The 27,254-nt window shown below is 39.9% G+C and overlaps 1 protein-coding gene across 4 annotated transcripts in view; it reads right to left on the bottom strand.

Moving 5' to 3' along the window:
• Positions 1 to 3,646: 3,646 nt before the first annotated feature.
• Positions 3,647 to 27,254, bottom strand: part of LOC139923566 (RNA-binding protein Musashi homolog 2) — a 280,792-nt gene continuing 257,184 nt past the window's right edge. The window contains exons 12-15 of one of the 4 annotated variants that reach the window (XM_078283979.1): positions 22,396 to 22,599; positions 10,159 to 10,313; positions 7,571 to 7,647; positions 3,647 to 4,963 (exon numbers count right to left, since the gene is read on the bottom strand). In XM_078283979.1, coding sequence (XP_078140105.1) covers positions 7,606 to 7,647; positions 10,159 to 10,313; positions 22,396 to 22,599 — 401 coding nt within the window. In that variant the 3' untranslated portion in view covers positions 3,647 to 4,963; positions 7,571 to 7,605. The remainder of the gene's footprint in view (positions 4,964 to 7,570; positions 7,648 to 10,158; positions 10,314 to 22,395; positions 22,600 to 27,254) is intronic. The other 3 variants (XM_078283978.1, XM_078283981.1, XM_078283980.1) reach the window with 3 other exon arrangements.

Below are 27,254 nucleotides of genomic sequence, written 5' to 3'. Positions count from 1 at the left end.
TTTTATTATCATTATTTGAAAATACAAATATAAAATTATACTTTCCACATCTGGGATGTGAGAGACCCCCATCCACTTTAGTTATTTTTTTTTTTTTTTTTACAACAGGGCTTGAGCAAGCCATACAAGAAGACCTGAAAGATGCTTTCAGACAGTCAGTCCGTTCAGTCAGCTCTCGCGGTAAAAAGTCTGTTAACATTAAAAAATGGGCAAGTGGTAGGAATGGGCAAGGCAATCAGAAAACCCCCAAATGAGGCATGAAAAGGACAAGCTTCTGCTAGGGCCATGTGATGAAACACAAATGACGGTACCACTTTTCTAAACAGAAAACCTTATAGTTTGGAGATGCGCCACTGTTGGTAACAATCCAAGTGAAACAATATTGTACCTTAGTTACAGTTTTTATGTTTCAATATCCTGCATATTCCAGTACAACCATGATGTTTGCATCATGGGACAAAAAAAATGTTGTGAGTGCAAGACAAAACCTACAACAGTGTTGGCTACTTAAACATTTCAGCGCTCAGTTTTTTCCTAACATGAGTGTTCAGCATTCACACATAGACAATGTGTTCAACATACATATATTATACACTTAAACCCTTTATCTGTGCACATGTACTTACATTATGTACCCAGATGACAGTATGTGTGTGCTGTATTTCAGTGACAGGATGATCGATTGGCCATTGCCTAGCACTTGCCTCAAGATTCAAGTTTAAGTGGATACGGTAGTACGCTCCCAATATATCCCAACACCTTCCAGGTCGTATGTTGTGTGTTTTTCTCTCTTTTTTTTTTTTTTGCTCTTTTTTTCTTTTCTTTTATCTAACCAACAATTATCCAATGATGAACTAGTCTAGCAAGATGTGTAACATTCATTAGCTGTAAACTGCTGTCAATGTGAAAGAAAAGTACAGCAACAACAGAGCCATGCTACCTTAAAGTCCAAGCTACGAGATCAAATCAAAAAACGTCTTAAGCAATGAACGCCTACTGCATAAGAAGATGTGTTACTGGATCAACTACTTGAAAGGGTAAGCAGCTCGTACTTTAATCAAAATGCTGAACCGGGTCAGAAATTCAAACGTGATGGCATCAAGCTCTGTCTGTGACTATCTTAAAGAGTGTTGCTTGAGCGCTTTATCTTCACGGGGGCTGGAAAACCTACTGAAAATTCATTGCATCGGTCGTGGAAGATTTTGTGTTATTAACATAGTTTAAAACAGCCAAAGTAGCATAACAACCTGCCTCACCATTCTAAATAAAAGGCACAGCACTGTGAAACTGTTGGATGCAATTTTATTACGTAGTATCTTCCAAACCCCCAAGTCTAAAAGGAGTTCCAGCTACAGTGCCAGAGGGCAGGGTGGAACTCTCCTAGCTAACAATGTGTGTGTTAGCGGTTTGATTCCCACGAGGAACATCGGTGCTACAAATGAAACTCTGTAAAGTGCTTTGGACGAAAGCCTCCGCCAAACGGACGAGCAATGACCGCCTGCTCGTCTCCAGCATTGCTCGATATACTTTCTGGCAAAGCTACGAATTCGTATTTTTACTTATATTTTCTACTACAAGTATGGCACAGTAACCAGATTTTTATCTCGCCTACAAGTCTACTCATTCCATCTATATCAGATCAGTCCAAGAAAGTCGGTTATTGCAAGTGTCTAAGGCTACTTAAGTGTTTTAGTAACGATTAGACAAGACAGTAGAGCTTTGATCAGTAGGCTGCAATTTGATAACAAAGCATTTGTGAATGCTAGCATTGATTAAAGTAAGAGCTGGTTCCATGGTTCAAGAGTACAAAAATAATTCACTAAAGTTCTTAAGAATTGATGAGTTCAAACTAAAGTATACAAGTACTTAAGTTAACAAGTAAAAAAACAGTATTCAAAAATAGTAGTGCCATGGGCCACTGGGATATTTTCAAGAGTACAAATATTAAAACTTAGAATTTAGATTAATGATATTTATAATAGTCATTATTGTTATTATTACCATTATTATCATTAATCTGTTATAACTTTCTAAAAAAATATGTTTATTTTTCATTCATGTAATAAAATCCTTCTTGCTCTTTACTATAACTTGTGTCCCTCCTGACAAATTATAAGAAATCAAAGTGTTTTGCATATCTAGCATTAGCATTTAAGGTAGTATGGCACACCCCTTTTAAAACATTCAAGGGTGGGGATCCAATTAATGCCTTGTTTACAATTCCATCTTACAGCAATTCTTCCGTTAAATGTTTTTCAATGAGAGCTTTGGTTCGTTGAAACCACGTGAGATAAGCACAGAACAGAAAGTCAACAGAAAAATACGAGTGAAACCAATGTCAGCATTTTTTTTTCCCCATATGGTAATTAATAAGAGAAAGTTCTATCCTTACTGGTCCTAAATCATCTAATGACTACTAGCTATTATTATCTATATTAACTACATAACATCTATTACTAGTTACTAGGAGAAAGAGAGTGAGAGGAGAGAGACGAAGGGAGTGACAGATTGGAGGAGGATTAACAAATATGTGTATAGACCACTACACTGGTATCAAAGACAGCACTCCTATACAAGGTCATTTGATTTTCTTTTTTCACACATTACTGAAATACATTGATGATCAACAGAAGATTATTGTAGAAGGTGACAGGGAATGGAGAGAGAACTGGATGGATGTACAGTACATAATATTATTATTGTTAGTATTATAGTTATTATTCATATAATCATTAACAACCACAAAAATATTGATACAAATCCTTCTTAGAAATGTAAATCATTCAAGGGAACATACATTTTTCTCTTTATAATTGATAACATACACATTTCTGTTTTTTGGATTATTTGATTATTACTTGAAGTCCCCGTTTTAAAAACGATCCAGCATTCAGCTTCACACGGTTTTGTAAAAGTAATTTGTAAAATATCTGTATCAGCACAGAGGAGAAAAACAGGATATACATTTATCAATTCATAAACCATTTAAAACTTTAAGGAAGATTGATTTCTCAATTTTAGCAAATTCCTATTTACATGAAATGATTATAGATAACATTCCTCTCTATTTTCCTTTATTTTTACTCGTATGAAAATTTGTGTTTGTGTTATATTGGTGGACGAACCTGTGGTATGCAGGCTATATGGCAATTGTCAAAATTAGAAAACAGTAAAACATATGTCCCAACATTTTACAATTACACTAACCAAAGTTGGGTTGAAAAAGTTCATTCTAAAAATAACAATCCTTCACATCGCTGAGACCATTTCAAATAGCCAACTAATGTGCAAATAAAATCCGGTCTCACCCTTACTGCTAATCACAGTGCAACAACTCCACTTCATAATCCATTCATATTATCAATCCGTTTCCGCATCGAATAAGTTATCTGGTCATCTTTTTATAAGACAAAACACACAGGACTGAGGTAATGAGACACACTCGTTTGTCGAACTTCTTCCTTGGACAGAAAAAGAAGTCGCAAAAAAAAAATATCGGACTTGAAATATTGCCTTTCAAATAAGCAGTGAAGTACTAAAGACAATTACAGCATGTCAAACAAAATTAAAATTACCATCCGTATGAAATATCCGGACACGACTCTTCCGTCTCGTATTCCCGAAACAAAAAAAAAACTATTAAGTGTGCTTTGGATTTTGTCATTTATTTCTTTTGATGCGATTGACCTCCAAAGTCTCAGCGAGAGAGAGAGAGAGAGAGAGAGAGAGAGAGAGAGAGAGAGAGAGAGGGAGAAGAAGAGTGAGAGAGAGAAGTGAGTCTTTCAGTTGTGTGTCGAGAGTATTGATCAGAAGTCATCTGTGAGAGATGTTTGTGTGACAACATCCAGTGTTAATAAGAACCTTGTGTCATCTTTTTTTTTTTTTTGTAGCTGTGCACATTGTAGCTCATCGTGTCGACAAATATGCTGGTATGACGTTAGCCACAGTTAAGAAAGCCAATGGTATTTACAGAGCAAGCCAACAGTGTAGGATCTGTCACGGGATCATCTTTATCCTCACGGCCTTTTTGTGCTATGGATGGGACTCAGATGGGACTTGGCGCTGTCGACGTCCTCCCATCCAGCGTGGTGCAGCCTTTTCCCCCCTCATGAACCGTCACAAAAATATGTCTGTCTCTCTCAAAACCCCCATTATACGCAGTGACTGGAATACTATTTACAGTTATATTCTTTTTTTTTTTCATTTTTTCAATCGGAATTCACGTAGTATTAAAAGGAAACTCGTTTTTTTTTTCTTCTCCAGACAACAAAACATTTATAAAAAAGGACTGTGAAAATATTGTAGTCCTCTTATTGCCAAAAATAGGTACGTATGGTGACGACGTTGCAAGAAACAAAGCTACTAAGAGTTATTAGTTTATCTTGTGTTTTTGAAACACGAACCAATGTTTCATTGGTTCGGATCAGATGTCTCGTATGTGCAAATTGACACCTGACAATCTTTCAATCACCAAGGATAAAAACAAATATCCACAGTGTCTTGAAAGACACAAAAAAATGATCCAAAAAAAATAAAAAGTGTGGTGACATATACATTTGTTTTTACATGAGGATCAAAATACACATAAACGTACACGTAAAATGATCAGAACTAAACACTTAAAATGAAGAAAACTCTCATTATTGATCTAAAGACCGAGAAGGGAAAATAATAATAATAATCTGAGAAAAGCAATTCAAATGAGGATAAAATCATCAAAAAAGGAAAAATGACAAACGGCAAAATTCTACACAAAGATACTGGACTACAGTCAGATATAAAGGATCTCAATGCCAGGTCGGGATTTATAGTACAGCAGATTGTAGTTTCTTTTTTTTTTTCTTTTTTTTTCTGAGATGATTTTTGACATTTTTATTTTTTCCGAGCTTGTTCTTCATCTGGTGCCACCTCCGCTCTCGGTCACTGTGTGGATGCTGTAGTGATTGGCGCTGGATGGCATCACCTGTACACAGAAGCAGTTTAGAAACTCCAGCCTGCCTTCCTCGGGCCTCCTGCAATACTCTGCTGGTAGCACACACACACACACACACACACACACACACACACACAGCCAAGAAGCAGGTCAGCATCCACAGCCTCTCCCTTCACCGTATGGTACATTCACTGTGTCCCAATACTTCAGCCTTCTGCCTAGCGGATTGTGTCTGACTTCATAGATTCCAATACAGGGTATCTGCAGGGTTCAGAAAGCCACATTTAAGACTTTTTTTAGACCGTTTTAATGCTACTTGATCAATTTAATGTAATAATCCAATTTTCAGAGAAATAAATGTCTGTTTTGCTACTCTATATTACTGAATGACAGTGATTCAACCGATATTCAGTTCATGAAAGCTTTTCCATTTGCTGTTCTAAACACCTGTTGTCTGGTAGCTCTTTCCTGGGAAAAATCCTTTGGCGCACAGGAAGTGATGTGTTTTATGTTTCCGTTTTGTTTGGAATAAATAGAAGAAGAACTGGGTAGTTAGCATGAGCAGTGATAGCCACCATGACTGAACAGACAAAGAAAAGAGAAACTCAAACTGCATCAACAGAAAATCCAAGGAAAAAGACGTCACAGTGCTGGACACACTGTTTGATTGACAGGTGATCTTTGGGAAGTGCAGTGCAGAAACACCACAACAGTGAGCGCTGAGAGACAAAGATGGAGACGAAATTTTAAAAAAAACACCACAGCAAAGACTAATTAGCAAAGAGGGAGACAAAATAATAATTTTAAAAAATCTCTGAATTACCAACAAAAATCTGTCAAAACCAGACGATTTCTGATTGAACATCGCTAATGAAAGTTGTGAAACTATAAATGAGCAGTATAATAAAAAGGACACACATGTCACATTGTATTAATCCTGTTCTGTATTATTCTAAGGGGGGACATACATGTGGGTCAAACTTACTGTGACCAACTGGGAGTGAAAGTAATGTAATACAACATAAGCAAATAAAACCAGCACTACTGCCGATCCCATTCACATCTTTTGGTGAAACTGCACATTTCATTTGCCTTAATTTCCAACTCTGCCTTGACTAAATATCACTGAAAAGTAAAGCATCTGTCAATACCTCTATCTAATTTCATTTTTGCATCAAAATGAAACTGAATAAGAAAACAAAACTGTCATTACATGGCGAAAAAATTGAAGTCTTAAATTGAATTTAAGACTTTCTCAGACACTTTGTAGGACCTGCAGATACCCTGTCACACCCACTTTTGGCTGTGAAATGTGAAGCAAGTTTAGACAAGCGATCAGACTTGGAGACAGGCTGGTAAAAGCTTGGGATACAGGGATCCACACAAGCTTGAGCCGCAACTGCCAACATTTTTTCATGCCATAATCCTCTTGCAAAAACATTTTGTCTGTTAAACGATTCAATTCCTTTCAATTTCTGCTTCGACCATAATCCCCTTGCATCGTTAAACCTTTTTATTTGTGGATATTGGAATTTGGATTTATGGCTGAGGTCTATCCTCTGTTGGTCCAACTGACTGTAAACAAATCAATGAACAAATGGAAATTTGTTTTCAAGCTTTGAATGGGTAAAGAGGAGGATGGCACGATACACAGCAACTTCTATGCGGCAGTCGCGGCACAAGGCTTCGTGGCAAGTGATAATGTATCGTTACATAATCAGTTGCTACATGCCTGGAGGTAAAGGCAGCAAGCTTTGGTATGACTGCATTAGTATCTAGCATGCAGAGAGACTAGTGCTACAATTGCCTGGGAGTCATCTAGTGTTGATATGTTGGGTTACTATAATGAGCAAGACAAACTACAGACAAACTTTGCTTTGACGTGTTGCCTTCTCTCACGGCTTCCTGTGCCTCTATACCATGCTGTGGCTTGACATACTGCTGGGGTTTCACAAGGGTTTCACCATGACTGAATATTTCTGTCTTGAAACTTGAAGATTGCTATGGTGACATGCTTTGGCAAAATGGCAGTGTGATTTTGCTGTAGGACAGAAAAGTACAGCTGTCCCAGCACAGGACTGGAAATTAACTTATATGACAATTATATGTATGAACCCTCACTAGACAAATTGACATAAAATCGATTGGATGAATACTCCAACCCCCCTCAAACTAAGGGCTTTCTGGAGAAAACCCTTACTAACTGGCAAATGTCAGAGAAAGCAACAGTAGGAAAAACAAGCAGAGTTTGTGTATCAATTTCATCTAGGATGTAGTTAAACCTTTTAAAAGTAAACATGCACACAAGAGTCAGAAGATGGTTAAATACAGCAGTTAAGATGAGAGAAGGACATTTAAGGGGGAATCCACTGTAAGAATGTGTTACAATGGACGTCAACAATGTTTGGGAAACTTTTCAAAGGGCTTGCCATTAAAATTGTTTTGTACAGTATACAGCAGTTTTGGCGGAAACCCTGTGAAAAGCTACGACATGCTTTTGAGGGACAGTATCCACAATAAATACAATAGAAACAGTCAGGGAGAAAATGAAAGGGGAAATCAGACAAGTCAAAGGAAAACAATAGATGTTTGTATGGGTCAAAAGGACTGGGATATCATAAAAATGACATATAATACCTCGAATGAGATGGCAACCAGCCACCTGTTAGCTTTCAATGGTATCCATTTGTAAAAGCTGTCGCAATCAATGGACCCTAAAAGTGTACAATTAGTACCTGTGTCAGTATGCATTTCTTGGGAAAAGGCAAAAGGAGCCTATTACTGGTGAGTATATTTTATTCATAGGATGTGCTGCCAGCATGAATGGAAATTCATCTCTCTCATTTCCATGGGTCTGGCTCATTTTAGCAACAGGGACTACATTTAGATCCCAATTTGGTTCCATAATTTGGATTTTGGCAAAAGGCAGCAGAGAGGTGGGTCTCCACCCTGATGTCAGGCCCTGAAAGCACGGCTCTGTTTGAAGCCATGAAATCAACCTGACTGGTACACAACTGAGTCACAAACACAGGTAAACACATCTGCTGACTGTACAGAGATCTGCTACAACAGGGCAAAAGCTTTGTTTTGAATATCATTTTGTCTACACTTTACTTTGGGCAATATGCCTTCGTTTAAAAGGTTGACGTTACTTATGCAGTTAGCTTGACACCCACAGTTACAGTTCCAAGATCAACAAGTCCACTTATCTACTTGTGAGGCTCATCACATTCATGCTAACACATATTAATCGAATCATCAAAAATCACAAGACATGCAAAACAATTCAGTAATTATGCAGAGATGAGTAAATGGCATGGGGATGATCCAAATCACGTTACTCTCAACCAGCCTGCCCAATAATAAAGCTCAACTGTGAAATTGAACCATGCAGTGTCGGGTTTTCCAAAAAGCTTCATTAATATTCGGATTATGTCTCTTCCATTTGAAATCAATTGATGTAGATTATATCGGTGATACTTTAAGGAAACCCAGCCTGTGTGTTTTCACACAGGCAAACCTCTGTTGGAAGCTGATGTTAATAAAGTCGGTGTCTGTTCATGGTCAAGCAAAAATAGTCTAAAAAGTAATAATCTAAAATAATCTATGCGTGAATACGTTTAAATGGGGCTCAAATATACTGTAGTAACTAGATCAAGGGTGATCAAACAGGTTAAAACTATATATTATTAACCATTATTATTATTATTACATATTAGTTTGCTCAGGTGGCTTTACAATATGGATTTTATTTGTTCTGTGCTTAACATTCTTCTTAAGGCATACGCAAACTTTAAATGATAATTCTTGTTGTTTTCTTGCATATTATATTTCGATGGGCCTTTGCCCTCTGAGCTCTTGGGAATTATATTTGAATGAAAATGCATTCAAACCCATTTGTGAAATCTCACAACCTGTTACAGTGTCCTGCAGTTTACAGTCACCGAAAGCCTAAAGAAAAAGTTAAAAATGTAATTCAACTATAGGTCGGGGAAGCCATATGTAGCAACTACATGAAATATTTCAGACGATGGATTCTGAGGGCTAATGCTCCCTATCATGTTTCCAAAAGGGATCCATTATTTCCCAGCCCACATTTCATTTTAAAGAGCTCAAAACCGTCTCTCAAAGTTAGGTGGTGAGGTGACATTTCAATTACAAATGATATTTCATGAATGGCTCCTCTGCGATCACAGTACAGGAGCTACTGTCAAGCCTCTGTACAGTTCTGTCAACAGCCTGGGAATACACTGGGGAATGTAAACCTGCCTATCAGAGGGTATTCAAGCTGTTTGCGCACCAAATAGCAGGTGGCCAAACACAAAAGGCCTTGTTCAGATTTCTGGTCAACTTACTGTTGGGGTATTTGGACAGGAGATCAAAAGGGGTAAAGTTGAAACAGGGCTATGGTTATCAGTTCTTGTGGAATCAGCTATGGCTTTGGCTTCCTAGCTTTCATCTGCCTGCCCTATCCCATCCAGCAAAAGTTCACAAGTAACATAGCCAGGATGATGGCATCAGCTGGCCTGGCTTCAAAGGGCATGAAAAAATCTTCTCAGAACAGTAGTTTGCAAAAGGTTTATTACAGTCTTTTTGATTTGGAATTATGCACCGCGGCAGCTTTGTAGCGATCCCAGCTGGAAATGGTAGAACTCAACATATTGACATTCTACAAAGGTAGAAAATGTCAGAGAAATGCTTGTTCTAGCAGTGATGGGGAGGCCATTTGTATGGGCGATTGTTGACCTTGACCTGCTTGGCACATGAACAGAAGCGACGCATCAGAGAGGTGATGACATGCCGAGCAAATTCACAGTTTGTCATAGGGCAGCAGAGAGAGAAGAGGAAGTGTGAAAGAGAGGATAGGGGAAATGTTGGCAAGTCAACTCAAAAGGACTACTGAACCTAACTCAGGGTTTAAGCCTTTTTCAGCAAAAGATATTTCAACGCGAGGTATTTTTGGTGCACTGCTAGAAGATGAGTGTAATTCCTAAAATGCAGGCAGCAGTGAAACTGATTGCACAAGGTATGACAAAATTGCTGATTGATTCAAGAGGTGAACAGTCTGAAGTATCTCCATTATACCGTCCTATTTTCTACCTCATATTCTTCTTCACTAACAGCGGTGAAATGAAGAGGACAAGAAGGTGATAGATGGGTTTAGGCAGTGAGGAGGAGTTAGTGGAGGATGGTGATGATGGGGATGACTGAGTGGGTATACTCACAGCAATGCTGTGGCCGAAGCCGGACCCTGGCTGGGGGCTGGCAGCACTGATGTAGTTGCCCACACCGGAGTCCTGACTGGCGGTTCCATAGAGGTCAGCTACTGGGCCGGGGCTGTTGGCACCAGGGAAGGCTCCAGGCCGGGTCGGGTTGGTTCCTGTTGAGGAAGAGCCGGGGGGGCAGAACTGGGTTAGGAGGAGAAACTGCAACAGAACTGGCACTCAGAAATGAGAAGTGAGTAGGAGCTTGCAGATGCAAGGATAGAGCAATCTGATTCCAAGCAAGTTTTCCATACATATCACCAGATTAGACAAAGCCCAGAGACAATATAGGCCAGACAGAACCCCAAAGCAACCATAGCAAAAATAATTAAAGCTACAATATACAACTTTTTCACGTTAAAATAACAATAAAATAAGTAAGATATATCACATCATCGTGTGTGTGTGCCTCTGACCGTGTGTGTTCATGCCTAAATCCCCCCGCTTGCCTGAACTTGGCTTTTCAATGATGTTGGGCAAGTAAGTAAGTAAGTATGTAAAATGTTACTTATATAGCACCTTACTAAACTGTGGTTGCAAAGTGCTTCACAATGGGATACTAGAAAATAAGAACACATTAAACAGTAAAATAGTAAAACATGAATAGCAATATAGTAACACATAAAAATATTCAAAGGAGAACATTCAGTACAGGAAATAAAATATCAGACACAATCAAAGGCAAGAGAATAAAAATGGGTCTAGTTGATTTCGGCAATCTGACATCAAGGGGAAGGCTGTTCCAGCAATAGCAAAAGCACGATCGCCCTTTAGCTTTATCCTCATTCATGGAACAGGGGCGTGTCCAGGCCATTTTGACTGGGGTGGCCAAGGTGGGGCACCGACTCAAGCAAGGGTGGCACTGAGCATGGAAACATCCATCATCAGCTAGTTTACGATTAGATTAGTTCACTGTCACTGTCACTGCTAGCTGTGTCTGGCTCTGCAATTTTTGTTTTCTTTGTTATGAAGAACATCCGTATATCCTGGTTTCTTTTCATACTGCAATATAATGGTAATGTCAATTAATACCTTGGTTAATACTATATATCATAATATGACATGACAATAACTAATCTACAACGAAGAGCTATTGGTTGGCTTGCAAATCTGAATACCATATTCGGCAAAGCTCAAATAATGTGTTTAACCTGAACATTTTTTCCTTCCAAATTTTTTAAATATTATTTGAAGGCTTTAATAGTACTATAGTAATAACTATAATCACGGAGAAAACATATTCAACTGAATAAAACTTGACTGATTTCTCTCATTGAAGAGAAGGAGGCAGAGTTTGTTTCTGTTCCCTGGTCAGTCTGGTGATGTCACAGAGAGAGAGAGAGACAGAGAGAGAGAGAGAGAGAGAGAGAGAGAGAGAGAGAGTGACAGTTCGTTGCAAGTTCATTGCTTGTTTGTATGCTTTTTGTTTGCTCCAGAAATAGTCTAATTATTTTGATTACTAATTTACTAATTTGTACAGCAGGGTGTTGTCTCTCCCCATCACTCCACATTACAGGTCTTCACGAAATTTAAGAGGAATTTGAGCAGGGGCACAGGGGGATGTGGTAGGCATAAGGTAGTTCATAATGAAGATGTTGATAATTGACTGTTTAGTCTCCCTCAGTGTTCATGCAGTTCTTAAGGGCATACAGTAAGTTCAGGGTAGGAGATTTTTTCTTGTTTATGACTATGGTCACATATGGCAGTGTTTAAAAAAGCATATGTTTATTATTACATAACATCTAGGTTGCTGTTTTTATACTTCATTATTATTGATGTCATTGTAAAACCACAACCATGCTTTAATATCTCAACAAGCAATGGCAATGATTACAAGGGTTACAAAACTAAGAATTTGGGGGAATCTTAATGCGTCAGTCTAAACCACACCCACTTTGGGTTCAAGCTCTGCCCATTTACTGATTTATCTGAATACAAATAATTTGGTTGGTGAACCAATACAGACACAAGTTCAAATAGTAGGCTACCATCTCTGAACACCCCTAGTCAGGTTACAGTGTCATGTCAGCTAGCTAGTTTGCCAACTAGACACACCAGTAAGGAAATATAACAATGACATAATATACCCCTCATTTAGTTAGCTTTGCTAACCAGTGGAGGTGTGATGCACACATGCATGGAGCAAGCTCAGATAGCTATAACCACAACTGGTAAACCAAATAGATTTAAATAGCTAAGTGACGTTAGCCAGACAATGATGACAGCTTTGCTAGCCAGCTGAGATGGAGGGCAGCTGGTACATGCCACATTATCATGTCATGAAAGACAACCGGAGGGACAGCTAAGGATAATTCCGGTTATTTTCAATCCGGGCCTTATTGTCCTAGTTCATGCCACCATGACGATTGATTGTGTTTCAAATTTCATCACTTACTTCACTGTTGAGTTTTCATACCCCCAGGTCTCCAGGTGCACTGCTCTCCAATACACCCACAACACAGCAAACAATCTCACAGTTGAACCCCCCCAAAACTGATTAAAGCACATGCTTTCAACGCAGTAACACTCACACTGGAGTTAAACATGTCTTTAAATAGCTGCATTTGAATAATTATCACAACATTTCAGTTATAATGATCCATTTGATACTTTTTTTTGCATTGCTGAAATACTCCCTTGTTTAACTTTGTTGGCTGCCGATTTCCTGCTGCATTTAGGTCATATTGGAAGAAGCGGAAGAACGGGCTTTCATGGCTTCAGCTTGACATTGGAATCATTCAAACATCCAAAATCATTTGTATTTATGAATTTAAAATCAACTGTGAACAACCTTTTTCCCCAAGTATGGTTGATTGTATTAGTGTGAATATATGATCATTTTGATTATTTAATACCTTAGACTGCTGACATTGGTGGATACCCTGCTGTGTTTACCAATTGTGTTGACACACTTAAACAATTTGTGATGCCAGGTGGGAGATATCAGAGCCGGCAAAAAATTCCACATATCCTATTTGCAATTACCACTGGAAGGTTGACATGAATGTTTTTTCCCAGTTGGCAGATAGAATTGACAGAAAATCTGATATGACTTGAATGCTGCATCAGAATACTTGAACTTTATACTTGCGACTAGCCCACACAAATTAAAATAACATATCTAATACTGCAAAATATTTAAGTGTGTTGTGTTCAGCGCTCTGCTCCCGGTGATCTGGAGGTATGAAAGCTCTACAGTGAAGTAAGTGATGAAATTTTGAACACAATCAATCGTCATGGTGGCAAAAACTAGGAAAATAAGGGCTAGGTTGAAAATAACCGTATCCTTTAACATTTTCAAGTTATCACTACCATATGCATATCAAAAAATTTACTAATATTACCTCCTGGTTAATTATCTTTCTTATGGTGCGTGCCAATCTTTGCCATTTACTCAGTCAGTTTGGATGTCACTGGACCAAGAAATTTCTTGATTTCCCTAGAAATATTTTCAGGGCCAATGACAAGGTTTTCAGGCTTGTCAACAGTTAAGTTGGAGGAAATTGAGACATCCACTCCTTAATAGCCACAAGACAGTCATTTAAAGAGTAACTAAACCCCACCCAAATCTTTGGTGAAGCCTGACACCTAATGGTGAAAAGTAGGGTACTGAACTGGCCATCTGCTATTGGCTGGTCTTTGTGTCAGGTGATGTCACCTTCTATAGAGTACAACAGGTGGTGACATCACCTGGCAAAGAGACCAGGCAATAGTAGATGGCCAGTTCAGCACCCTACTTTTCACCATTAGGTGTCAGGCTTCACCAAAGATTTGGGTTTGGGGTTTAGTTACTCTTTAAAATAGCTTATCTACTGAAATTATTACGTTTGACAGAAAGATAAAGTTGTGTGTCATCAGCATATCAATGAACAGAGACATTAAATTTACTTATGTTACCCAAGGGTAGCATATAAAGGGACATCAGTATAGGTCCAACAATGCACCTATGGAGGAAAATGATAAAGCATTATTGCCAATAGACACTGAACATGTTCTGTTAGATAAGTCAGAAGAGAACCAGTCAAGAGGACCCAGATATGCCAGCACACTGCCTAAGCCTGTTTATCAAAATGCTATGATCAATTGTATCAAAAGTCACACTAAGATCCAGCAACACAAAAGTTGAGCATTTACCAGAATCAGTTACAAATGTAATTTGTAACTCTCAGATGAGTAGTTCCTGTACTATGCTACTGACAAAAGCCTGACAAAATTCTTTCAAAAATACTGTTGCTATCTACTACCTGTAAGAGTTACTTAGAGACCATCTTTTTTCTAAATTTTGGAAATTAAAGGCAGTTTAGAAATAGGTGTGTAGTTAATGTGGAGCAATGAATCACGGCTAGATTCTTAAGAAGAGACTGGACACAAGCCAGCTTGAAATAGTCAGGGAGATGACCAGAAGTAAGGGACTGATTCACAAGGGTCAGTAAACTAGGGCCAACAGTATTCATGTCTTCTTTGAGGAAATTTGTTAGAATGATATCCAGCGGACTGGAAGAAGATCTCAAGTGTGACACAATACCAGTTTGATCATGCAAAGAAATTGGTGAAATCTGCAAGTCAGAACTAATGCAAGGCGGGCATGAGTCCATACATCTAATACCATTAACCTTTTCAACAAAGGATAACATTATTTTCCCATTTGTCAACAGAGGAAGCACAGAGGGAACAGAGTTGACAAGGTGATTAATAGTACGGAACACAAATCTAGGGTCATGCTTATTGGTAGAAATTAGCTCAACAAAATAAGCAGCTCTGGCATCCTTATTGGTTTTTATTATAAGAAGGCAGCAAGTCTTTCATATGAAGGTAGTGGACTTGAAGTTTGGTGTTTTTCTACCCATGCTCAGCCCTTCTACATTCCCTTTTCACACTATAGTTTCCCTCATTCGAATACACACCTGGTTTTAAAAGGTGCAATACTATTTAGGGTAGTTGAGCATTGGTTGTTAAAGTCGTTACTGATGTGAAAAAGCTGAGATATTCTCTTAATCAGATCTCTAAAAACATAAGAGAATTTTTCAGCAGATTAATCATTAAATATATGGCGCAAATGGTGCACTTTTGATTAACAGCAGGTATTTGGAAAACAGCATCGTGTGATCAGACATATGAACATCTTACAGACAGAGAGTTAATACTTAAACCCAAAACTAACTAAAACTAAATCAAGAGTGTGGCCACGATTGTGAATGGGACCAGAAACATGTTGTACCAAATTAAGACTCAGAGGCAAAAGCCATCTACATGGATATTAAAACCCCCAACAATTAAAACCTTATCATACTCAAACACAACAGAAGATAAACATTCAGAAAATTCTGATAAAAAACAACAACCATGTGGTCTTGGGGGGCGATAAATATCAATGCATAGGACTGCATTGTCACAAAAAATTATGAACACTAAAACTTCAAAACTGGAGAATTTATCATCAGTGACGGCACAACAGTTGAGATAATTCTTAAAAACCACTGCAAGGCCCTCACCTCAACCCTGAGCCGTGGGGAATTCAACAAATTATAATTAGCAGGACAAACTGCAGTCCCCAGGCCGTAGCCACATCTCCCGTTAGAAAAAAACTTTTGGGACATAATAAAATCATTTAAGATAAAGGTCCTGTGGGACGTCCTGGTGGTTCCGTGGTGCGTACCATGTAAATGTGACGTACTGGGTTCGAATCTGGCCTTTGTCGCATGTCAACCCCCTTTCTCTCTCTCTCTTTCAGTATTTCCTATGTCTCTCAACTTATCAAATAAAGGCAAAAAATGCCCAAAAATTAAAAAAAGGAAGAAAAGGATAAAGGTCTTATTAGACACTGACGTTGCACTGAATAGGGCCAACTTGACCACGATGACTTGCTCAAAAGAGAGTGATACTGGTCTGATCGCCTGAAGGTTCCATGGATTGATGCCACCAGTCTTGTAGAACGGCCTCGCAGGGAGGATACAAGGTGGGAAATCCAACCCGTCAGAATCAATGGAGCAAAGCCAGGTATATCGGTCCTCCAGGGAATGCTGCGAGACCACTTGACAGAGTTGTCTGTACGCACTGACAAGGTGATGGAAGCTGGGTGGAGAAAAGGACGACAATGCTGGACAAGGCTGGCATCAGAGTACCCCCTCTTCTCCCATGCTTTCTGCGGTGTTGTCTCCAGCGACTTCGGAAGTGCAAGGAAGAGGCAAAGGGAGTCGGCAGACACCAGGAGGAACCGGGAGCACTGAAGGAGGTTGGAAGACATTCTCTTGGGTAAAAGTCCATGACATAAGTACGGATGTGACTAAGAGTGTTCGACGATCGTAGACAACAGCGGCATGTACATTTTGTACAAAGTAAGACAGCGAGACAACAAACATTGCAGGTGACGTCACTACACATCAGCACCATCTTGCGGGCCACAGAGCAGGGAAGTCATAGCAACAACAATGGAGGGAGCAGTAAGAAAAGAAAGAATAGCAAAGCTAAACATTCGAAAACATGGTGAACATCAGCATTGTTTTTTTTTAATTGCAGATTGGCTGTGTTCACCGTCTGCTTCTTCATTGCCTGTGGTGGCTTTACCGACGGCGGTTACCTCAGCCTCAGGCTAGATGCTGTTTCAACGTAGACAGCTCATCAAGATGAATGACAAGTGCTGGGGTGGGAACTTGACCAACTGAGGGGGAGGAGGGCAGAACTAACAATACACTTACTGTCTCATATTGTAGCTTTAAAATATAGGCAAGACAAATGAGTGGTAGAGGCTTAACTGAAGACTTAATGAATTTATCTTTAGGTTTATTGTTTTCGTTTGACATTTTGTATGCGCATGCATGGACTATGTCATTACACAACAACCATCAATCCACCAAGGAGCATTAAGATTCCATGCAAACCACACACAAAAGACTATTTTGAATGCAGGGCTGTGTTATAAGACAAAATATAATCAAAGAGTGTGCTATAAAAGATGTGCTATCCCCCTATGCACAGCTCAAGCTTTTCTCGACGTCTTGGAAAGGTAAAAAAAAAAAAACTTGCAAGGAACTCTCCTCTCTCGTCATCCTTCACCTCCTCAGTGGTGCTCTGCTTTGCACCGTGCAGAAGCCCTCAGATATGACTGCCAGACAGTTCCTGAATGCCTGGCAGAAAATGCACTGGGGATTTGGGCACAACACCCCTCGTCTAATCAACACCTGTCGCTAGGAGAGCCTCTAAACTTCATCACCCCCACCGCCCCCCCCACCCCCCACACCCCCTTAACTCCCCCCGCTCCTTCTCCAACCTCCTTTAAATATATGATGGTGATTATCTTCTCCTTAGTGCCGGGGGTATTGGACCCAGCCTGCTGCCTGACAGGCAGGAAATTACACAGGGTGTCCTGGGTAATGTGTGCTAAAAGACTGCAGGGTTGAGCCACATTTCCATGGCCCCTCTCCACCAAGAGAGGAGTGATATTAAAGAACAGAGGAGATGGAGGCCGACCCCCCACGCTGTGTTTCCTTGCTGGGGCGTCATATGTGAGAGGAGCGAGTTGGAGAAATTATATGTTAGGGAGAGAGAAAATATGCCTGCTCTTAAGGGCAAAATTGAGGTAGGGAAGAGAGCTGATATGACACTGAGTTCAGTCTGCAAAAGCAAACTTCTCAGTGTACTTGTGGGGTGAAAAATGTGTCTACAGAGAACCCAAGCCAGATAGACTCCCTTTTTGAAACATCTGGTTGAAATCCCTGACCAATAAAGCTGCAAATTAAGAAATGAGGGGGTAAGACAGCGGAGTGAGAGTGGGAGCAAGAGAAAGAGACAGAATTGAAGAGAAACCCCAAGGATGTGTGAAAGAGAATGATTGTTCTTGACCACTTGAGCCATAGCTGCTTTCAGATTCAGATGACCCTCATTGCTTCATCGACAAATAATACTAAATAAAAACCAGGGAATACATTCAATTAAATCAAAACCCCATGACACCTCAACCCACCCACCCCCCACCCCCAACACTGAGATCTGCTCATTTTTCTCCCACTGAGTGCCATTCAGTGACACACCCATTAATAAAAGGAATATTAAATCAGGTTGGGGCTACAGCCGGAAGCTTTTAGCCAGTGCGGATGCTTACTGAAAGGGAGGTCTATTAATGCTGAGAGTCTGAGCACTCACTAGGGCTAAGGGGTTATTAAAATAAGCTAATGAAAGGGTGAGACAGAGTGCTTGAAACTGTAATAACCACAAAAGGATTTAAGGAAGGATTTAACAGCTAACTATGCAACCACATAGCACCCAAGTAAGGGCTGAAGGGGTGAGGTGGGGGGTTGGGGTAGGGGGATTCATTATCAAATTTAGGCTTTGGTGTAATGTGGTTAGGTTTGTTGAAGTATGGTGGGTAATTCCAAAGAAGGAACTTGCTGCTGTTTATTTCACCACAAAGCACAACATACATGTATGTACTTCCGAAAAAACAGCAGCAAGAATGTGTGTGTGTCATTCCAGTAGGGTGTGTGTGTGTGTGTGTGTAGCTGGCGATAGAGGGTAGAGTGGCCATTCCTGCACCCAAAACACACACATCTACACACATTCACTTAGGGTGTAATCACACCTACAGATGGCTTTCTTTGATGTGAACCACAGTGGAAAAGTTGACTTTGGTGCTTTTTGGTGTTTTATTTATTTTGGTTCACACTGCCCATTTACAAGTGAACGAGGGCTTGTAAACAAAAGTCACATGACTCACAAGGAGCTCATTTATTGGACAGAGTTTTGGTAACCTGTCATCCTGCCAGGTTAGAGATTTTGATAGTGGGGAAGTCAAAACAAATCAGAATCCAGTCCCTGTAACTTTAGAGAAGCATGATGGACTTGTCTGTGCTCTTGGCAGTAATTGACCTTCTCTGGTGTTCATAACAGTTAAGAACACATGAAGAAATGGCTCAATATGAGCATCAGTCCAGACTGCGGTTTGCCATCGATTCCTTTTGTTTAAGTCTAAGTTATCCAAGCATGAGGAACTGCTCCCTATCAGATGTCAACATCCATCTGCTTATACCCATGAAACCCTGTGTTTTGTGGCTTCCTGCAGTTGGTTTGGACTACGTTGTCACTCCTATTGAACCACACCGCAGTTCACCTGGAAGAGGACCGAGACCTGCATTTTCAGGCGTCTCTGTGCAGTTATTTGGTGTCACCCGAGTTCAAATGGCATTGTTCTTACCTGGCCAAATGAACAGAACTAAAGGAGTAAATCCAGAGTTTGAATAAACCGTTCCAAACATGCTTGGTGTGACAACATCTCAAAAACGATGCTTGAAGAACAAATGCATCCATTGTTGTGGTCAATGGTAAACCTTGAAGTATTCTGTTTTTTCAATATAATTTCAATTAATGCTACCTAATTAGAACTCGCTAGCTAGCTATGTGAACTCATCAAAACTATACAACGTTATGAAAGGTAATACCAAAGCAGCAAAACATACATAATTTGCCTCTTCAACACTTTGTAGCTATAGACCACTCCATAGGTGAAATCAATCAGGCCTCTTGTACCACCCACAATCGGTCAGAATAGAGCGACCCATCAACCAACTTGCGTGCAGTGTAAACACAGGGAAAGTTTCTCTCATGCACATGCACAAGTGTCGCACTCATTGTTCCTTGACTGAAATATCTGGCGTCTCCTGGATCCACAGGCCAAACTCCAGGGTAATTGCCTGTAATCTTATGTAATGACAGAACTGGTTAGCAACAGGCATCCTCATCAGACAATTGTCTGCCCTTGGCTTATCTGGGCACTACAGTGATAATATGCCTGCTTCAAGCGATTACAGACCTTCTCCATGTTTCAGACAGCATGTTGTAAGTAGTGGAGGGTGGTTATTTTACCAAAATAAAAGCTCGACTGTCCTGCTGTACCCTCTCTCTATGTTCATCCAGACTTATAGTGCGTAAACCCCAAGTTGTAACCCATTCAACTATCAAACATGCCTTCATGTAAAACTTGAGTGTAGATTACAGTTGATTAGCAACCACATTAGGTCTTGGCTGAGCTCAAACAGGCTGGTTAAGAGATCTGTGATACTAAGTATTTTGCGATCCTAACTTGTGTCTTGTTAAGAACAACCTGACATTTGCACTAAGATCAGTACATGATCCCTGGGTACGTTGTGAGGGAGGAAAAAATGGCTACTGAGATCCAGAATCAGAAAAGAGGGAAGCTCTAGCAGATGGCAGTCACCAGTAGAGTAGATACGCAAAGTCTGTTGTTTTCATACAAGCAAGCCAAAGCTTTGGAATAAGAGGTAAATCCTATGAGGAGAAGAAGTTTAGTTTCTGCTGTGTGTATTTCCTACAATTGGTCACATCTAGACATTGAAGAATGACATTGAAATGTTCATATCCAAACTAGGAGTAATGGGCATGTAGACTTAGTGTTCAAAAGTCACTTATAAGACTAAGGCCTGGATCTACGTATTAATATGGCACAACGTGAGGCGCAGTGCAAAAACTCCAGTGCAGGTGCATTTATTCCTGTGTGCACAAGGCATTTACGTATGGACATGCAGGTGAACACAGGCAGATAATTCATTAGAATTGTGAACCTGCAAATATAAGGAGAACCAAAGCAAAAGTTGCTAAAGTTGCTAACCCTAACCCTAAAGTCTCTATCCTCTAGAGGATGAACCATTAACCAACCCATCAGTAGTGACTACTGTAGGTCTAGGGTTTAAGTAACCGTACCATCACTACAGACTAGGTGTAAGGTTTAGGTAACCAAACCATCACTAGTGACTAGGTCTAAGGTTTTAGTGAATATAGTTAATATTTGTGTTTTTAGCAGAGTGTGTTCATTTTCTTTTCATAGCAGTTTTCATGTTGCCTTGGTGCAAAATAAACTTGCCATTCCCACTTCTGTGCCACCCAGAGGTGCTGCAGACAAGTTTTTATTAATGGGCTTACCCAAGAGTAAAAATGGCGATAAATGTACAACTCAAATTGTTGTAGCCTATGACCAAATGTGTCTATGTATTAGACTCAAAAGTCTTTGGAATTTGAAATCTAATACTCAGGATACTGGCTTTTGGAATGGTGCAGTCTGTTAGTTGATTATGAGCTATTATAAACTATAAGGTCTGTCCCTGATTTCCTTAAAGACCTTGTCGTGATTTTACCATTGTCAATCCCAAACCTACCACTGGAATTGTTTAGTGTAATTCCAAATTGGCATTTTTTTAAAGGTTAAATAAGCTATTTCCTTGACACTATAACAATGCTTCCACCTAGCTACTCCCTACTACTTTTAATGCACACTTTTCCTTGTTTTTAAATCATTTGTTTTAAGATGTGCTTTTCCTAGTTCTTAAATAGCATGTTTTAAGATGTACTTTTTGTAGTTCTTCAGTAGCATTTTTTAAGATGTACTTTCCCTAGTTCTTAAATTACATGCACAATCAACAGCTGATTGCGAGCCTCCAGCGTTGATAAATTACCACTGCCAATTTCCATATTTCCCTCCCTCTATTTTATGCTCCAGCCTTGAAACAGCCACAAATGCAATAAGGCAAAAGAGAAAAGTACAACGGCATCCTGATTGACCAGTTTTTTCAGCCGCAAAATGCCCTGTGCAAAACCAGAGTTGCACTAGCTCAAATCTTTAGTAGATCTGGGGCCTTAATCTGTTTATGAACCTCTGGTGCATCGCCATGAATATGTTAACCATTCTCCAACAGGGGATGTATGCATGTACAGTAGAACTAAAAAAATGTGTATGGCATCCTTATACGTATGCCAATTTAAAACCAACATTTTGTCATAATTGCATGACGTATCAAGGGTCAGTGTGAATCCATTTGACAACCTGTCCTTGACAGCCAGATGCAGTTCAGAAACAAGAGATGTACTGGTATGTCGATACACCGAAAGTCCAAGCCATGACGAGTGATAATGACAAAATAACAGAAAATCAACTGAACAATTCTCAAAAGGCAGTGCTATGAAAAGCATGCATTGCATTCCAGGCAAATTGCCAGTGCTGCCACACAGTGCAGTGCCTCCCTGCTTCATCATTACCCCCCCTCCCCCCAGTCTAATCTAAATTATCTCCTTCTCTCTCTTTCTCAATGAGCTGCCGATGAGTTGGGTGCCGCCTGTGGGTCTAGATGCATGGCATTCGGTGGTTCTGCGGAGGTGGAATGTGTAGGAGTAGCAGAGAGACGTGGAGGTACACACCTGGGCTCTTAAAAGGGTCCGGGCTGTGCAGGTGGTGCTGGAGGGAGGTGGGAGAGGTGCAGGCCGAGCTGGCATGCTCACTGGGCAGCATCTGAGCAGCGGCCTGGGGCCCCAGGGAGCCATAGTCGGCCAGGGAGTAGGGCGGTCCTCCCCGCACGTCACCGCCGGCCCCGGCCGCGGAATACAACCCATAATCAGGGAACCCTGGGAGACAGGGGAGGGTGGGGGGAGGAGTGGGAGGAGGGAGGGAGGGAGGGAGGGGAGGGGAGGGGAGGGGGGACTCCATCATTGTGGGACAACTTTTAGACTTTTTGCAGTAATGACCTTGCTTGATTGTTTCCCTTTTTCATTGGCTGAACGGTGCTGTACTGTATAGTTGCTGTGTTGTTTTTTTCTCCCTGCCTTCTCGCCCAGCTGTCGTTAGTGGCTGCTGCATTGTGGGCCGGAGCACAACCCAGGTAAAAAAACATATATCTATGCCCCAGTTGCTAACTTCTTTTTGACAGTGCGATGTACGAAAGGACGATAAAGACCACCGAAGAGGGAGGACTACACTCACGGTAGATCCATCCTGATGACCACTGAGCTCATGTGCAAGACACTATAGAGTAGAGCTGAACAATTAATCGAAAAAAAAAAAAAGAATCAAAATCACAATATGAACTTCTGCAATTTCCAAATCGCAGCGGCTGCAATTAATTTCTTAAGAGAGAAGAGCCTCCAAAATAGATTTCTAAATGAGGTGTTTTAGAGCTGCAGGTAATCTTTGGTCCATAAATCAAGTATAATATTGGTGAAAAGCTTTCAGCATACTCAGTAAATCCTGCACACTCATTTTTTTTTTTTAACAAAGTCACATTACTTTTTTAAAGTTCAAAAAAATGTATGACAAGAAAAACTTTTGATGAGATGAATCGCAGTTTAAATCGCAATTGCAATATTTTGTCAAATAATCGCAATTCGATTTTTTGTCACCACATAAACAAATGATTAGCTTATCCAATACACAAATCAGCTCAAATCAAGCTTTTTTAATCCTTTTGGGTAATACGTAATATACTGTAATGCAACAGCTTCGGGTGGAAAATATTACTAGAAGACCTTTTTCCTCATAAAATAAGGAAGCAGTGATTAAGAATGATCAATAATTTATGTCTTGCTGTGCTCATAAATCACTGAGATTAGGGCAGAAATTTCTCATTAATTTTAGATGTGACACTGGCAAGAGGAGGGACAGGTTGAAAAGGCTTCCTATTAACGGGGCTTCTACGGAGACATTGTACCTCAGCGGCCTAAAAGATGTGCTTTCCTTATGCAGAAGAAAAGTAAGAACAGTGACAAAGCGCAAATTTTCAGCATCTAAAATATCAAAGAACATCGTTAAAAGTGACCTTTGTGGATGTGAATCTTCAAATTCAATTCTGATACTACAATTAAACATTTAAATTCTATCAAGTATCTCATAGTCCTGGAAGTTGTCAAGGCACAAACCAACTACTTTTCCATTTAATTGCTATTGTACAGTATAGGAGATCCAGAAGATACTGAAGGAACAGATCAGTTCATCCGATGCTTTTTGATCTTCTATCACAACTTCAGTTCTGTTTTCTCCTTCGTTCCCTGACTCCCCTTCGCTCAATCTCTCTGTTTTGCTAAGTAAGAGCCATTACCTCAACATATCATCAACCACTACAAGTCTGAACACAAACCTAATTCATGTCCTGGATTGTGTGCTGAGGATCAACAAGTAAGTGATGTTATTACGACAGAATTTGCCTGAGCCTTATCCTTTCTGAATGAACGTATGAGTGCATGCAAACAAACTGCAATTAGCTCCAGCAGACTGAACAAAGCCATTAAAGGACTATTTTGTCATTATCTACTCACTCTCATGTCAGTTGAAACACTGGTGAAATGTCTATGTCCATATAACGCTCAGCCAGTTGGCTGCAAGCTGATGGAAGAGTCATGCTGCCTTCATGTGCTCCTTGTCAGCTTGTCCTTCCGAGTTTTACAGTCTTGTATATTCAAGTAGTTTTTAGTCAGAAATGAAACAAAATGGACCCTGAAACAAAAGTAGCTTTTTTGGTGACTATTTTAGAAACCAAGTGGTACTGAGCTGCTTTGTGCTGCAATGAATGAAGAGGAGAATATTATTCTACAGTTTTGTAATTGATGTTTTAATACGTTTATTGGCTAAAAGTTGTTAAAGTTAAAAGTTAAACAAAGAGTGAATGAACAACTTTGCATCTTGGGTATCATGTAAAATTCGACTTTCCTATTTGCATTTACCACTTTATTGGGTCGTTCAAGCACGCTGTACCCGTAATTACAATATTTCCGACAGCATTTGAAGGCAACATCTGCTTACTGCTGTAGTGATGGTTTGAAAATCTAGGAGATGATGTTATGAATATTGGACTTTTGGACCCACAGTGCAATCGTTTGGCTTCAGAACACTTGGATTATGCTGTTTGGAGCATTTTATGGTCATTTTTGTTGTTTTTGGAAAAAACCAGCCATGTGTTGTTTTGGAGAAAGCTGAAACGGAGCTGCGCAAGCTAACTCCCTGTGTGATATATAGACATACAAGCTCCACTTTTGACTGACATGGGGGTGAGTAGATAATGACAAAATTTTTATTATTCCTTTAATGGAAAAGTGTGCTAGTTGAGATGACAGCTTCAAACCATCGTGGACAAGAGGAGACAGGAGGAGAGCAGAGTATCTGCAGGTTTCAGAAAGATGAATTTAAGACTTTTTAAGACCTTTTTAATGCTACTTTTTAGTTTGCTAAAACCAAAACAAGAAACAAAGGTGGTAAAACCTATTTCATCTTATTTCTGATTGAACATAGCTAATGAAAGCTGTGAAATATAAATGGGCAGAATAAGAAAAAGGACACCAGGAAATGAATTAGATTAATAGAGTCTAACTGTGTTTAGCAAAGCAGACGGGATGCATATTGCGCTACTAAATCTGTTGTGTTTTAATCTGGCCCTGGCATTACATGGTGAAAAAATAAGACCTCTAACTGTATTTAAAGTCCCCATGAAATTAACTCCCATGACCTTTACTTTCTGGAAAACAGTGGATCTTTCATGGTGACCTCTAACCCTAACCCAACCAATAAAACCATCAGACATGTTTGAACAGTCCCGCCCCTCCGTCCCTTCTATCAAATAAAACTGCCTTTCTATCCATGACTGATATTCCATTGGTTTAGACTTTTGAATGATCCCTCACTGTTATGTCCCGCCCCATCATCCTGTTTCAACGGGAAATGCATCAAATCAAGGAAGTAAAGATGCCATTTCATGGGGTCTGTAAAACATTTTAATTCTTTTTAAGGTCTTAAATTTGGCTAATTTATTTTAAGACTTTTTCAGACTTTTTAAGGATCCTGTGGATACCCTGTTAGTGATGTATTTTTTTGATGTACATCCAAAACTTGTCTCAGGAGAAATGGTTGAGATTCAAACAGATGGAGCATCAATTCTCTGCTGTTTTTGGCACCACTGGGTTTTTTTTTTTTTTTTTATATCACTTTGCTGCTGCAGGACTTTCATGAAAACCAGTATGTATAAATCATATATATTAAGTCTATTTAATATTCTTGAATAGAAAATATAGATTCCCAACTTATCATATGCCCTCAGGTAAAGACTAAAGATGGTATTCTGAAGGGTAAATGGCTAGTCACGTATTTAAAATACAAATATTTCTTAAGTACTGTGTGATGTTCGTCGCTTTCTATTACAACAAAGAAAGAATTCACCGAGGTTGAACAAACGCCGACCATACATTATGATCTTAATTAAACATTCTAAAGTAGGCAATTATGGTATTAAGAAAGACTACCAAGAAATACCAAGCATCAGTAGCTCATACCTCTGCCAACACTACGCATTTGTTAATATACGCCAGTTCCACATGTTGGATTTTCACCAAAAGTTAATAATTTCTTCCATGCCACATTAAGTTATTTCACATTGAGAGATTCTCACATTTTCATGACTGGACCTGAAATGGGACATGAGACCATCCAATCAGCTCTATATCTGTTCAGTGGCCATTAGCGCTGCTCTTCTCCCACTGGATCAAGTTTTGGAAAAATTGGCAGGGCAGTTATGTCTAAACTGGAAATGAGCTCTCCAGTGCCCCCATGTTGTTTGATTGGGTCAATAATGGAGGGTTTGCCTCTTCTGTCTGCTGATAGGCCGTTGAGTTTGATGGTGTTACGTGAATCCGTTCTGAAGTTATATGCCTTTTTGTGAGACACCACACCCACCACCACACCCCCCTTTGGGCAGTCAGTGTGAAAAGTTCATCAGTTCTTCCTTGCCCTATGACCAAGCTTTCCACAAAGTTTCATGCAAATCCATTTAGATATCCAGTTAGACCTGTGATGGACTGCCGACCTGTCCAGGGTGTTTCCCTGCCTTCTTTCCAATGCATTATGGGATTGCCCCCTCCCCCCCGTGACCCTGAATAGGAATAAGCAGGTCAAAAAACATGAATGAGGACTTCTTCCGACTTTTTAAGGATGCAAACACTCTCTCTCTCCCCCGCGCACTTGTAGACAAGTGGGGGGATGCCCACTCAACCGGTGAATCTTTAATTGTTTCAGGAAGGAAACAACACACACATACACACGCACACACACAAAGATTTAATCCATTTTTGATGTGCAGGCTAATAGCTGGGTGTCCTTGAGGTTCAAAGAGATTTCAGATCTCCCCACTAATTAGACGGAGACAGGCATCCCATTCTGTTCCCTCTCATCTCTCTAATTAGATCTTTAACAACAAACAAATGAAGACCTTTACTGAGGCCCTGCGCCTCTGTCTCTTCCCTTA

Source organism: Centroberyx gerrardi, chromosome 6, assembly GCF_048128805.1.
Source record: "Centroberyx gerrardi isolate f3 chromosome 6, fCenGer3.hap1.cur.20231027, whole genome shotgun sequence".
Taxonomy (NCBI): domain Eukaryota; kingdom Metazoa; phylum Chordata; class Actinopteri; order Beryciformes; family Berycidae; genus Centroberyx; species Centroberyx gerrardi.
The sequence above is the reverse complement of the archived record's forward strand: the minus strand, read 5'-3'. Positions and strand labels throughout refer to the sequence as shown.